Source organism: Pterocles gutturalis, unplaced genomic scaffold, assembly GCF_000699245.1.
Source record: "Pterocles gutturalis isolate BGI_N339 unplaced genomic scaffold, ASM69924v1 scaffold39544, whole genome shotgun sequence".
Classification (NCBI taxonomy): Eukaryota; Metazoa; Chordata; class Aves; order Pterocliformes; family Pteroclidae; genus Pterocles; species Pterocles gutturalis.
This window is the reverse complement of record NW_010132261.1, coordinates 1,122-16,810: the sequence shown is the minus strand read 5'-3', so window position 1 is coordinate 16,810 and position 15,689 is coordinate 1,122. Positions and strand designations below refer to the sequence as shown.

General features: G+C 34.4%; 1 protein-coding gene across 1 annotated transcript in view; it reads right to left on the bottom strand.

Moving 5' to 3' along the window:
- The window catches only part of LOC104467172 (ryanodine receptor 3-like), a gene marked incomplete at both ends in the record, with an annotated part of 114,588 nt that overhangs the window by 98,349 nt on the left and 550 nt on the right, over positions 1 to 15,689 (bottom strand). The window contains 12 exon segments of the mRNA XM_010080842.1: positions 242 to 402; positions 760 to 796; positions 1,538 to 1,722; positions 2,970 to 3,178; positions 4,849 to 5,023; positions 6,246 to 6,451; positions 7,376 to 7,523; positions 7,946 to 8,105; positions 9,860 to 9,943; positions 10,309 to 10,412; positions 11,677 to 11,781; positions 11,992 to 12,208. Coding sequence (XP_010079144.1) covers positions 242 to 402; positions 760 to 796; positions 1,538 to 1,722; positions 2,970 to 3,178; positions 4,849 to 5,023; positions 6,246 to 6,451; positions 7,376 to 7,523; positions 7,946 to 8,105; positions 9,860 to 9,943; positions 10,309 to 10,412; positions 11,677 to 11,781; positions 11,992 to 12,208 — 1,791 coding nt within the window.

The window sequence follows — 15,689 nt, the reverse complement described above, 5'->3', positions numbered from 1 at the left end:
ACCAAATATGGATGTTAAAAGAAAGAAGCATCACAAAACATTCTTTCATACAGAACATTAATGATAAATATACTCAGTTTAAGTCCATGTAAAACACATACATAAATGAACACACAACACTCCTACTCCGTAAGTTTTCTTATTAAATTAACATTTAAAACATCAACAAACTTGTGAATAATTCACTTTTGAATAACAGTATTAAAATACAATCTTTAATAAGCAATAAATAAATCCATACCTTTCATGAACCCTGCCTCTCTCGTCACCTAAAGTAACTGTCACTGTACAGTTTTTATTTAGGTCAAAATTCTCACTGTAAAAATGATAGTCTGGTGTTACCCAGCCAACCCAGACAGAGGATGGGTCTTGACCAGCAAATATCCGCAGTGAATAAAAACACTGAAAAGAGGGAAAGTACATATTAGTAATAGAAATCTGAATTATTTTATCATGGAATACTCAAATTGTGATTAAAAAATCCCCTATACATCAAACTTGAATAACAGCCATTCACATTCTCTTAATAAGCCACTTAACATGCTCATAAATTAAAAAAACCTGACTAGTGGTTTACGATACTGAGGTTTATGCCGCAAGTCACCCAACTCTGGGCATTATTATTTAGATGCAGCGTTATATCATAGCAAATGATTAAAAAGGCTTCTTTCGACAGATCAATTTCTAATGAACATGCTGCCACAACTAAAGCTACTTCTGAAAGTAAGAAGAACTAAGCATCGCAACGTATTTACTTACTGTAGTAGAAGCAGAGGCAATTTCTTGGCTGTGCTTTCTAAAGATAAAGGAACATCAGTAAATTAGTTGTTTTGTTTTGGTTTTTTTTAAGAGAGAGAGAAGTAATAAAAATGTACTCATTAAATTAAGTGTACTTACAAGCCAACTCATGTTTGCTGGGTACTGAGTATGCATGAGTAAATTAAGTACGCAAAGACTACAGGATACAAAAATACACTCAAAATAGCTGATTGCAGATAAGGTGGACAGCAGGGGAAGAGACAGATTTACAGCAATTAATTAAAGAATAAGGCAATGCTGGAAGGTGCTGAACTTAGTAGTACCGGTATCTTTAAAAATCTGTCCCACAATCTTTTTTTCTTTGCATGGATTAGTCACTTTTCCAATAACAATAAATTATTGAACAATAATATAGACGAGCATTAATCCAGTGGGCAAAAGATTCTAAGCTGACTTTCCAGCCTGGATGAAGAGCTTTGCAAACCCCAATGATTTTGAAAGGATGACAGCTGCTTAGCAATGAGTAACTATAAACCTTGTGATACACCCCTTCAGAAATGATTCTCTCTTGTCTGGATATAGTATTCTGCAGCACAGTTGTGTTATAAATTTACTAAAACCATCAAGAACAAAAAAAAGTCATTAATATGCATCCTATGCTAGGGTGTGCTTTGTGCAAAACCAAGTATGGAATCTTGAGTGTACAATAAGAAGAATAATAGAACATATTACATTTACATTGAGAGCATGAAATAGGATAACTAAAACCAAGCCTAACCGTTTTTGGAAAACATCAGATGAGGCATTTTCCACACCCATGCTCAAGTTGAATGATGAGCGGAACTCAATGGGCATACTCAAACGACAGTATATCATGTCTGAATTGCTGTTCTGTGTGCCAAATGTTTTGTGAGTAACTTTTAACCGAGGTGGACTCTCAATGGTTCCATCAATTCTCCATATCTAAAAATAACACAAATAATTTTAAAATAATACTACTGCAAGAAAAATGCTGAAAACTTTCATTAAGCAACTAGAGGATAACTGAATCAACTTTAATTTTTCAAAATGAATTAATTTCAAAACGATGTAACTTTCTTCTTTAAGAAGGAATCTAGCCAGAAGAGTGAGGCAAGCAACAGATTCAGTATATCCTGACTACAGTAAATATTTTCAAGTTGTTCCATGGATTTTTTTAAAAAAAAGTATAGATTTTATTAAATTAATTCACTTTGAATACACAAGTCATTGAAAAATTGCTTCACAAGAATCAGTAGTTTTCTACCACAACAAGAAGAAATATCAGTTAGAATCCTTCAGATTATCATTATGAAGTCTGAGTGGGATATTATTATCTTCTCTTGCACTGAAAAAGTGAGCATGCTTTTAAAGTCAGTGATAGGAACATTTAAAAACTTTTAAAGACATCAATACAGTTGAAATTATCCTGATAAACTGAAAAAAAATGCTGAGAATATTTAGTTGGAATGCAGTGAAGCATTTTTTGTTTAAGAATGAAATGTTCAAAAACAGGTATGAAGGAATAATTGGCTAAACACCTAAAGTAAAGTAAATGGCCTAGGCATTACAGTAAAATGTGACCAGGAATTCAAACATACAATTGTATAAAATATTCCATATTCATATATTCCACAAAACACAGGATCTATTATTCTGCTCTAGAGTAGATCAGTTAGGGAGTTGTGGAATTCCTATCACTGGTGCATCATCAGAATGAATGAAACAATTATCACTGAGCAACACCATAGGTATACTTAAATATCCCTTAAAATTGCAAAGTGGACTAAATCAGTCTCTCTTTAGCTCACACTTCCATTACCTTAAGTGACACTGAATTCAGCTGAACAATTTTTAGATATTTAAGAAAAACGTATAGTAGAGAAGGTTTAAAAAAATGAAAGAAAATGTAAGACAGAATATAAAAAAATGATTCTAAGAAATCACAACTGATATCTTGTATCTGACCACAACAACATAAATTAGCAAGACATATAATAGAAGAGAGAAGTTTATCCATATGAATAGTAATACTACCATAAATGAAGTTAGAGATAGTCAAGATCATCTGGAATTATCTAAGATTTAGAAGACAAACTATCTGATGACAGTACGTATTAGTAAGGGTTTAATGTCTCAGCTTGCTAAACAAACAGTTGATAAACAGGTGTCTCCTTAACATGTAATGTTACCTCAATGTGAGGATGACTTTTTGGCACATTGACAAATGTTGGTAAGCGTTTGCTAAACCACATAGCAACATCTCGGTTCATGTTGACAGCAAAAGGTTCAAAACCTTCTTGAAGGCCGCACATTGTATAATACTTGAATGTACTGGCATCCATTCCAAGGTTCATACGACCAATCTGAGATAGACCCAGTGCACAAATTGGAACAAAACCTAAGAAAATTATACAACAACAACAAAATCAACCATCATTTATTTGGAGGACACAAGCATTTTATTTTGGATCCATCTAACATGAACTAAACTTTAGTTCCTACAAGTAATGCACATGAAGTGATAGTTCCTACAAGTAATGCACATGAAGTGATGACAGTAGCAAGGATTTAAAGCCACCTTAAGTACTAATGTCTAAGTCCAATATAATTGCTACCAAAAACCCTGAGGACTTTGGCAATGAATGGACATTACATACACTATCCCATTTACTTAAACATCAAACCAGTTTAACAATTGTTATTAGTAAGTCCATGTAAGTAGATTTGTGTGAAAAAACAAAAAAAAAAGTCACCTCAAGGGGTAGTTTTGTGGACAATCAGTTTTGAAAAACCAAGATTTGCAAAAGTCAGTTATTAATTTATTACAAGTACCAGTTACCTTCATAATTTTTAGACTAATAAACATGCCTTTATACACTAGAAGACAGCCTTGGCTAGATCAATGTTAAGTATGCTCTTTAAGGGCACTGAAGTTTCAAAAGGACTTTGGGATGAGGTTCAGGTATCTCGGTACATCTGTTTAAAATTTTGTTTGTCATCAGTAGCTATAAATTTGTTGCCAACCTTCATCCCTCCATCATTCATGATGGACCCATAAACATTTCTTCAATTCTGGCATTTTTTATGACTGAACCTTTTTAGTCTCCATATATCTGTAGCAGCCAATAGACGGGGATGAAAAGCTGTTGAATTATTTCTCCATCCTTCAAGAAACAGAACTTGGAGCAACTTCAGGTTAAAGACAACAGTTCAACATCTAAAGCACAAATTTTATCTCCTATACTTCATCTTTAAGCCTTAAGGAAAGCTCTCTTAAGGTAGTCCCTCATTCCCTACCATTAGAAAAACTGTACCAATGGTCAGACCACAGAGGCATAGTGAGCAATCGCAAAGTCTTCCGGCAATTACTAATGGGCATGAAGCTACTACTGTTTGGAGGAGATATGCTACCAAAGCAAATGTCAACTAAAAAATAAAACAAAACAGTTTGAAAATATTCCTTGCCTCCTTCAAGACAGTCATGTAGATACTACTATTCAAAAAAGCAAGGGCCAAAACCAGAAGAGTAAAAATAGCCCAGGAAAAGGAGAAATGCAGATAAGCTATGAACAGGACAGAGAAAAAAATTACAAATCAGTCTCAATTTCTGTTGCAAAGATTTGTTCTTTTGGTGCAGCCTCTCACCACACAGTACTCATTTTATCCTTCATAGACAAGAACATAATACATTGTATGCTCCAGTGACATAATCAGTGTCTACATTTTCAGCTTTTGGGAATTTTTCAAGGTGCTTATTATTACCACTTTTTAACACTGAAGTTCAGTCCTGTGAGTAAACCTAGCAAGGCTTGAAGAAAATTTACCCATTCTCATTGCTGAAATTCCATTAATATCTACTTATGGTTAAAGGAAAAAAAGAAAACCAATTTGCGCCATATAAGCACTCTTAAAACAATTTTTTATGATGTTAATGTGTAGCACAGTCTGAAGGCCCATATCAGATAAATACGATTTATCAGCTCACTAAGCGATTATGACAGGCTAGTTTTTCTGGTTTTCATTTTGCTTTGTCTTCTTATAACCATGTAACTAGAAAAAGAAAATTACCACTTTCTATTCCAAAGTCAGCAAACGCAAGTTCTGAACCTTTACTGGTTATAAGCAACTCTCCGTTCAGAGTAAAGATAATTGATTTGTCATCCAAGTTTATCATACAACCAACCACATCTCCTGGTTGCCAGCTTCGTCCAAAGAATCCACTGCCCTGATGCCAACGCTGGCCCTAAACAAACGAACAAGTAAATAAACATTGTGCTAAAATTAAAAAATAAAACACAAAATAAATAAAGTAAAACAAACAAAAATTTCACCTTCCAGGATCTCAAAGTGATTTGCAAACAGTACTGATCATGGCTTTCAGGCAATTAATTTAATTACTATCTTAGTTATTTCACATAGAGAAACTAAAGCACCTTAACTTCAGGAATATACAAACAGCAATTTAGAACCTGCATGTTAATCAGTGTTTACTGGATTCCACTTCTCACATTCTCACATGCAGGGTCATTATTATCCTTGTGTCCTTCAGGAGACAAGTTTAAGAAGAAAGAATGTGAAGAAAGCAAGAAAGCAGAAAAGACAAAAAAGGAAAACAGAACTATGGTTCTCTCTTCCAGTCACCGAAGAAACTTTGTTTTGTTTTTGTAAAACAGCCCTTATATAAAAAAAAAAAAAAAAAAAAAAAAAAAAGGAAGTGAATGCTGTATTTTGTTTATGCTTATGACAGACTTCCTTACTCTGTTGGGTATAACCTAGGAGGACAGATATAAACCAACACACCCTTGTTAGCATAATTACAATGACCATAAATAAAATGCAGATACTATCCAGAATGAAACAGAGCTCAGAGATATCTTTATATGAACCAAAATTTTTCCAGCAGCTGATCTGAAGTATTGTATTGGGCCTGGCTGAGATGGAGTCAGTATCCCCACAGCACCCTCCCAGTGCTGAGTGTCACCCTGGCAGCCAGCAGGGTGTGTGTCACACAGCTTGGGAGGGGGCGGAGCTGAGTTGCCCCGGATTGGCTGTTCCATACCATGTGACCTCAGCTCAGCCATGAAAGCCAAGGGCAGGGAGGAGGAGGGGGGCATTGGTTCCTGTGTTTGTCTCCAGGAGCAGCTGCTGCACACACTGAAGCTCTGCTTTCCTGGGAAGTGGCTGGACATTGCTTACTGAGGGGACGTAGAGAATAACATCTTTGTTTGCCTTTTGTTTCTGTGCATGGCCTTGGCCTTTGCTTTAATTAAACTGGTTTTATCTTGACCCATGAGTTTTTCATCTTATTCTCCCCGTTTATTTTGCTGATGGGGGAGTGATAGAGGGGCTTGGTGGGCACCTGGCATCTAGCCAAGGTTAACCCACCACAAGTATACAGAGAAAACCTATACTGTATCTCTCTGCCTATCCTGTTCATAGATGAGAAAAGATAAAAGTGTACTGACTTTGCTTCCTTCAAATACAAATGCTTGGTCATCAGCTCCCAACTCTACGTCAGGTCGACAGCCTGGCCTGGCCCAGCCAACACGCATATCTCCACCTGTCACAGCTTCAAATTCAAAGTACCACTTTCCAGACTTCACTGCATAAGACTGTTCTACTCTGAAAAATCGTATCTTGTCGATGCTGACTTTTTCCACTGTTTGGTCAGCTGTAAAAATAAACAGAGAAAAAAACCCCACCTTTTACAATTAGATGAAACGATACATGCCACTGTTCAGCTTTTCATCTGTCCCAGTATTTTCTATCTCTGAAAGCAGCCACTATCTACCATTACATGCTTAAGAATCTTCACAGTAAATTTTAAAAGAGGAGAAAGAGTAACGAGCATACAGAGGCTAGCACATTCTAATTCTGTACAGGATGAGTGATTATCTGCTATTTAGAATTTGAATATTTCAAAGTATCACTCCATGCAGAGCCCAAAACACAAAACTGACTAGAGGACACCTCAGAAGTGTAAGATTACTACATGCAATACAATCCAATGCAATAATTCAGTATCACAATGCAACAAAATACTTTCTTACGTAAGTCAATGCATTTAGAACATTTCAAAAAAACCTATCAAGTTTTGCTTCGGTTTGGATTTCTGTCAAAACAACTACAGCAAATAAGAAGAAAAACTTCCAGACAAATTTCTGCTCCTGTTTGCAATAAAAAAAATTATTGAAGTTGGTGCTCTTCTTTGACTACTCCTTAAGAAGTGAGTTGGTCAAACTTAATCTGCATACAATGTAAAAAAATTCCTTAAATTAATCCCATATTATTTTATTTCTTTCATTATTTCCAGATGAAAGCCAGTATGTCTACTCATACTCCAGATTTTCTCCAATCTAAAAATCATGGAAATCAGAATTATCATATTATTAACTACAACCAATCTTTTAAAAAATATATATGTAAGTAATATACAAGTCATTTACAAAGTATATTTGCACCTTTCATTAAAGTCCACTGCAAAAATACACTAGTATTAAGTAATATCTTATGTTTTCCTTTCCTATTTCAGTTTTATGTTTTTTCCCCAGCACTGAGGGAAAAAAAGGCCATGATTCTTATTGAAAGTACATACCTATCTCTTGGTCAGGTGGCTCAATACTATAACCATAGCCTGCAAATGTTCTAACAGCTTCACGGAGACTATCTCTGTTTGATTTTTTAGTACGTTCATCTAATAACACATATGGCACTAGCCGAGGATTACGTTTGTTCTTAAGATCCTAAAAGGGGTTATAAAAAAGAATAAGAAAACTGTGTTTAAACATCACAAAGATATTATATAATGAAACAGAGTGTATTCTGAAACAATGTTAAGATTACAGATGGGAGACAATACTGATGAAGAACAGTTCTATGAATATAAGCCCAATTGTTAATAATATTAAAAACCTAAATACAAGAATTAAAGAGAAGTATGGAAATATATTCTCATACATCCTGCAGCTGCAGCCATGCAGGTCTGACAGTCTACTCAGACTTGCATGGGCAAACTTCTTTCCCTGTTCCCCACTTCCTCTAACTTTTCCAGACATCCAATGACACTCAATATTTATCCTCTTATTTAGCACTCCCAAATGATGTTCTAGAAAACAAAAATCTCACGTTCTTTACTTATTCCAAACGCATCTAAATAAATCCTTACCTGCTGAATGCCATAGGTCCATCCTTGTTTTATTCTGTCTTTTGCCCAGACATTATGTGCGTTTTCTGCTAGTTTGTCAACTAGAAGTTCTTGAGAAGGTAACAATTTCACTTCAGAAAGATCAAGAGGGGCGGGTTTATATCCATTTGACATCATGTAACTGTAAATCAACAAAGGAAAGCAAAGCGTCAAGATACCCCCTTGACGGTATTTATAGTTTTCTATGTGGCATTCACAGGGTGGGGTTCACTTTCTCACTCCACTTCTCAATCTCCTACTCTCCCATTTCTTTACAAAAATACTGCAATGCATTTGGTCATTGACTAGGATATAAATTGCATTCTAGCAGAGAATTTAATTTTCCATCTACTTGCACCTTATCTAATTAAATGTGACCCAGGTGCATGTGTGTCCCTAGTCACTACAAAAAAAACCAAATTGTTATGAGTACTCTCTATTTTTTCACATTTGTCATTTAAACCTTCCAAGTAATTTCTGGTTTAAAGATCTGCATGATGACTTCTTATGGAATTATTTTTTATGCATTAAGTATGGTATTTTTTATATATTAGTCTGTAAAGATTGCATTACCATTTTTCCAACGGAAGAAAACATATTTTAACTGTTGTTCTTCCCTCTTTTTAATTGAGTAATAAGTTTAGTTGCTTCTTTTAGTAGTAGGTATTACCCTCTTCAACGCTTCCACATAGTATAAAGACTACTCTGCTTTTTTAGACACATGCAGACTCTCTTACTCAAATCAGATCATTTCCATCTGTTAGCACGATTCGTGTAGGCAGGAGATATTTTAAAAAGAGTCAGAAACTAAGGTTTATTCGTTCTGTTATTGAAGACAATACTATCAAAACTGTATTATGATAGACTGCCTGCAGTATAAACCTTGGGAAGGGTTCTTTTTTCCTTTTTTAATTAACATTTTCAACTGGATCAAGATTACTATTTCCCGTATCATAAAACTATTTATTTTACTGCTCTCTTTAAAAACTTAACTTCGTTCTCATGGTTAAAGCTGTTTCAGGAAAAAAGAAATCTTGTGGGCTGATAAACTGATGTGAAATAGCAAGTATCCAAATCACTGTTGCCAAAACATAGTTTTGGACAGTTTTGTTGCAGAACAAGGCTTTAATCTGCCCAGGAGGACAACAGAATCTCCAGAGACAACCCTGAAACACAGATGTAATCCTGATTAATCTTCGCCACCTTTGGTGTGATTGCTACTGATGACTTAAAGATGTCTAAATAAAAAAGATCATTCAACTATTTTAGTTCTGACTGCCATAGTGTAGCTAGCAAATAAAAATTAAAGCAAAAACCCAATTGTAATTTATGCAATAATCTACATATTCACATTTCCTAAAAACATGCAACATTATAAGAACAGTAATTTCCTGGTTTTTTCCTGTTCTTTAAAGAAATGCATTAATAATATCTCTGGAAATATGTGTATGTTGAATAAACCTTTTCTTAGAGAGGAGGGAAGAAGAGGTGCAAATTGAAACAGGAGTTACGGGAAAAGAGTATACCCTCTTTCAAGTAGATCGATTTACCATCATATACCTATACTGTTCTCTGCTATGCGATAGAAAAGCATTTAAATGTTGCTTTTAACTCTGGAGAATCTATTCTAAGATCATGTAACACAGATATAATTGCACATGGTTTAAGTGTGTGACTACTTGTGTCTCTGAATCACTCCACAAGGTGATGCAATGCATCAGTATTCAGAGTCAACCATCATCACAGGCAAGGTTATGGGCCAACCATGTGCTCTGTAAGTCCATATCAAGTATGGGGTTCATATCAAGTATTTTAAAAATTATCTTTACAGGATTTTTGTTTAATTAATACCCTGTAGTTACAAATAATATATAATAGTTATCATAAGGTACATACTTTTTAGGAAGTTTGACTTTTTTAAGATCTTCCTCAGCTGCTGGATGAGCGTGAACAATGTGACATCCAAGGGCTAAAAGGGTTCTAAAAACATAAAAAAACATCAGTAGTGAAACACAACATTATAGCGCTCACCCATTTTATAAATTTATCTTATAAAATATAATAAATAAAACATTCAAAGTCTAAAAAGGTACAAATCTGTGGCTTGAACGTTATGCCACATAATTACACTCAAGAAGATTTGGTGTTGTGTTCTTTGTATCTCTGCAGAGACAAGATTTTTCTAAATCGCTCTGAATGTGTTCCTGGAACTTCTAGCAAAGTTAGCAGAACACGCTTTGAATGAGATGTTCTAATATTTTTATATCTTACAATAGTATGAAGTGCTTGAATAAAATTATTTTTTTAAAAAAGCCCCTTTATTTTCTTTTAAATTTAAAGCTCACTTGAGGGTTTCAGTTGACATTTGTAGATTATAATTCTTCTCAGTCTCAGGTAATTTTGAGAATTCCACAAGACAAGGATGATGCCTTTTATTATCATCCCGTATCTGTAACAAAGCAACAGAAAAGAGTACTTTCCTGGTACCAGATTCAAGCCAGAATCAGAGTAAAAATATCAGTTAATTTTTTGCAATACTGAAGACATTGTAAGCAATACCATTTATCTTTGCTCATTAATAGTTACTCATAATACAGCTATTTCATGTGTTCTGCGTAAATACACAAAACACAAGAAAGCAAGCCTGTAAACTCAATTAACGTTTGTGTTGAATGCCTGAGCAATATATGCTCAATAGAGCACAATCTGATCTATTGTACACATTATGATTCAAAACCTTAGAGAATCATTTAGTAATATTTTCCAAATTCTATTGTAATAACAAAGCAGAGCATTGTTATTACATAAGTCTTCTATCTTGATGGCTACTAAAAGTCATGACATTTCACATATAAAAACATTTTTTCAAATGCCAAAGCTCAGAAACATTAGAAAGGTTAGTACACCTTGTGAGATAGGATACAGTTGTGATGGCCACATGGAGGACTACCCCAGTAAATTTGACTTTGAAAAGAAGCAAGATGAAATAATCTAAATTCAAGGCAGAATACAGCCTTTAGAATTTTTTTTTAAGGTACTAATTTTAATACAATTGTTGAATTTCATATAATATTTGGAATATAATATTCTTGGCCTACCCTTTTAACTGTTTTTAATTTGGTGACATCCATTGGACAGGGAATTCCTTGTCATATGCATTTAAATAATGTTGACCAGATGGCCTTACTTTCTTCAAGGTATTAAGTTATACACATTATAAGAAAATATTATAATGATAAGTTTTAACTGTAACTAATTAAATAAAAAAACTCAGCTTTGAGGAATTTGAATGCTTACAAAAGTCACCAAAACCCTGCCCCCATTATCAACAGAAGGAAATTTCCACAACAGAATTTTGCTTGTTATCAATTTGATCCCTGACACTAGAGGAACCAAAGAGTTTGTTGAGGGGTTACTCACTATTGGTATGATTTTCAGTAGAATTCCATCTTGATATAGCTAGTGTGTTTCCCAATTAAGATATTTTTTCAAAAAGTTAATTACTTATAGCGCTAAAATACGTACCTTATTTATTTTCAAAAATTGCCTTCTAATCACTAGTTAAAATGACTGTCTCCTGCCACCTTACATGTTCATCTATTGTTAGTAATGTATAGACCACCATCAAATCCTTTGCTCAACTTCTGGTTATTCTGGTAGGAGACTTAACCTAATATAGGTGACTCTACCTAGACAGGTCATTCAAAACATACCTTGCCATACGTCCAGCCCAGTTCTATTTTATTCATTCCCCACAGTTCATGAATATTTTCAGCTAGTTTGTCCCTGATCTTTTCAAGATGAAAAGGAAGAGCAATCTAAGAAAAGAGCATAACAATTCCACAAATAAGAAAAGGTTTAAGTTACCACACCCTGTAGATCCAAGATCATCTAGTTCAGCTAAATACATCACAACACATAAATGATGAATTACTAAGAAAGAGGGCAAGACTAATTAGTTTTTATATTGTGAATTTAAATTTTGTTAAGACATATTTTACAATCCAATTACTGCATATTTAACATACCTGACTGGTATCTATTGGACAAGGGATAAAGGAAGCTTGGGAGAGAAATTGTGTTGTACCCAGCAAATCCCTCACTCCCTCAGAATCTCTCTTATATTCTTTCACTGGTTCCAGTTTCATCTTCTCTTTTGGCAGCAATGCTTCATAACAGGGAGCATAGCCAGCAGGAGGCAGAAATTTAAACTCTCCGTGACGTCCACCCAATAAGAAACGAACTCTGCAATTTTCAGAGAATAAATTATATTTTTAAGTAGTCAGCGTATAGTAATATTATAAATAAATTATTTAGAAACTTAAACAGCTATTTGAATAGCATTTATAAAAATGCAGGTGTATTTCATGCTTTGATAAACACCAAAGATTTACCAAACGTTCATACTAGCAGATACAATCAATAACACCCATCACCTACCCTCTATTTTTTGAAAATCTGTTTTGGCCAAAGCAAAATTAACTATTCAATATGGTAGTGTATTTAAAAGAAAAAATTTCTTACTTAAAAATCAAATGGTTGTAAATTGTGAAATTTTTGATGCATTAAAATTATTTGAAAGCACAAATCTAATTTAAATTGGACTGTAACTCTAAAAAATCCCATAGGGACTACTTATATGCCACTTAAAAGTTTTAAACTAACTTCTTGGTGCACTCATGCAGGCAGTTGGCACATGAGAAAAAAAACAGCGGATATGGTGAAAAAACCCCACTATAATCAGAATAGATACATCAAGCAAACAAAATTACACCACATACTGTAACTGAGAATGAGTTTCAGAAATGTAACCAAGATTCCTATTAAACCCCTAAAGTTTTCTGTTTCTCCTCAGATACATATTTTTAATATATGAGTATACCAGGAAAAACAATAAAGACGAAAACTATCCAACTTCATGCTTTGGTCCTCACATAAGCAAACTCTAAAGGTAAATAACCACAGAAAACTAAAAACAACAGTAACAACTGTTATCTGTAGGAAATAGCCCAGACGTGATGGGCTGACCAGGGGAAGCCTATACCGCTTTTTACTTACAATTCTAGAAATATTAGAACTATCAGATCAATGTATTTCATTGACAGTAAAAGACATTAATGAAAAAAGAAGAAAAATTAAGACACACAAGTTTTCTCAAACACGATGTACAAAAGCACAAGGTCACAAGTATCTGAAATGGTTCAATGTCCACAAGAAATACATTATTATTGATTACTTCTATTAGGCTTGAACTTTCTAATTTCATTTTAAAAATTAATTGTTTAAATTATCTGAATGATTCCAAGGCAGAGATTACAACTTTGAGTTTGGACCTCTCTTTATGGCAAGCCTCTATACAGATCAAAGGACTTTAAAAATAAAAAGGCGGTCAATCTTATTTTAAGACCTAGAAGTCTAACTTCCTAAATAGACAAAAGTCAAAGAAAGAATCGAAGTTTAAAAATCTCATGCAAATCTTCCCTTGCTCACCACACCCCCGTACATAGCTCCTTGCTTCCTGCCAACTTGGTCAGTTTTTCTGACTTGTAGCAAACCACTCAATCTCACCTGATCCTTATGATGTTCTCATTCCTTCCTAGGCCTGTTTTCAACCTGCTCTTCACTGCAGTATCTAAACCTCCACAAAAGCTATATATTCCTAATGCTGCACACTCTCTTTTAAAAACCTGAACACTCCATGAAGCTGTAGCTTTTGGTCTCACTTCAAAAGAAAGCTTCACATCTTTCGATTTGAAAATCTTGTTTTAATTTGCCTGACCTTAACCTTAGATAGAACCCATCTGAAAATCAAATATAAATCAATATAACTCCCACAAGACAGACAGAAATAGTTAAACAGGTTGATTTATGTTAATTACTGCTCCTTTTGCGTCATTTCAACAACTGCACCTACCATTCAAGCAGTTTGCTAGCAACTATACTTACGTTTTGTAGCCTGAATGACAAAACTATTCTAAATACACTTTTGCTTACTGCAAAGGCTATCTGTGAAAGACGAGAGTCCATGATAACAGTATTTAATGTGCCTCATGCTTAATTACCAAAAAATACAGGCATTTATTTTTAGGATATTGATATTTCATGTCAACACATCCAGACCCCTAACTTCCCTAAAAACATGCTGGTTGGATCATTTAAAGTTAATCTCATATTTCATTTATTTATCTCTGCATTTACATGTTTTAAGAAGAGGTTAAATAAACCTGAATAGAAGAAAAGAAAAATAGAAGAAAATCAGTTCTCCATACAGAGTTGCTGTTTAAATTCCTTGATTATTTGAATAGCCATATTGTAGTACCAGAAGCAGAGCCCATAGCACCATTGGTAGAAGGTGGAAAAAAATTGATAAATAGGGAGAAAATGCCTACAGTAAAAAACACAATAAGAGACAGTGCAGGTCAGCAGGTGCTGACAAGGCTTTAGAGAGGAAAAACTGATGATGGAGTGATAAAGCAGACCCAGAATCAGAGACTAAGCAAGTCACAGAAAGCAGAGGAAATGCAGATAAGCCACAACAGAAGTGGAAATATAAGCCTTTGTGCCCAGTGCAGAACACTTTCCGCCACTCACGAACTCAGGATTCCCATGTAATAATATTTCTCTGATATTAACAGACACAGAAGATGACATATAACCTGCTACTGCCATCAGCTGCTATTAACTACAAGGGAAAATACTCACAAAATACACAAACAACATCAAATAAGAATAAAGAAAAATAATCACACCAGTTTAGGCAGATTTCTTATAGAAAAAAGTAATTAACATTTTCAAAAGCTCTTGTACTAATGCAGTTACATAGTAGGGTCACTCCCAGAGTATAAATTAAAATTGATCCATTAAGCCCTTCCAGGCCTCCTTTACTCTGTTTGGTCTCTGTTAGTATTCTCAACTGGGAGGTTTTCTTTAAGAATGAGAACTGCAAAGTATTTATTTATTGTTCACAGAAGGAAGAGCCCCCAGAGAACTAGTTACCGGATTTGCTTCACCTCAGAGAAACAGAGTTCCTTTTTCTTAATTGGTAAACGTGTGAACCATTTATACCCTGAGCTTTCTTCCACTTAGGAGAGCTAGATACTGTCTATTCTGGCCATACTGAACTTTCATTTCTCAAAAATTACCAGGTATAAGAGAAACCCTCCTTTAACCCTCCTTTTCACTATCTCTTACTCTGCTCCTGATTACTGTTTGGCAGTTTCTGGCAACTATTGACATGTAGACTATTAGCATTTTTTCATAGTGCAGAATTTTCATAACTTATCCATACTTTATGCAGAAATCATGCTGAGCCTACAAAAGACAGAAAAATGCCAACCTTTGTTATCTTTATGTCTTTCTTTCCTAGAATTGTTGCCTGTCAATAACAGCAATAAAGATGCTCTAAGATGAGCTGTATAGAAATTAGTCATGTTATAACAATAGTGCAAGAACTAGTAATTTGTTGTTGTGTCAACTTTTTAATGTTAACATAAGTATTTTGGCCACTTAAGTAGACTGACATTTGCAGATTTTATGAATTAATTCAAGGTAAGATAACAACAGAAGCCTGAAAATGGCAAGTTTGAATCTCAGTATTTTAGCTACAAAACAGGTAAGAAATAGGCAATATTAGTAATGAGATTCCAAAACTTCTCATTAGTTCTTTGTGTTTCCTACTGTGAAAACACTATCAGTTTTCATGACGATTTAGTTTTTTTACTTCCTG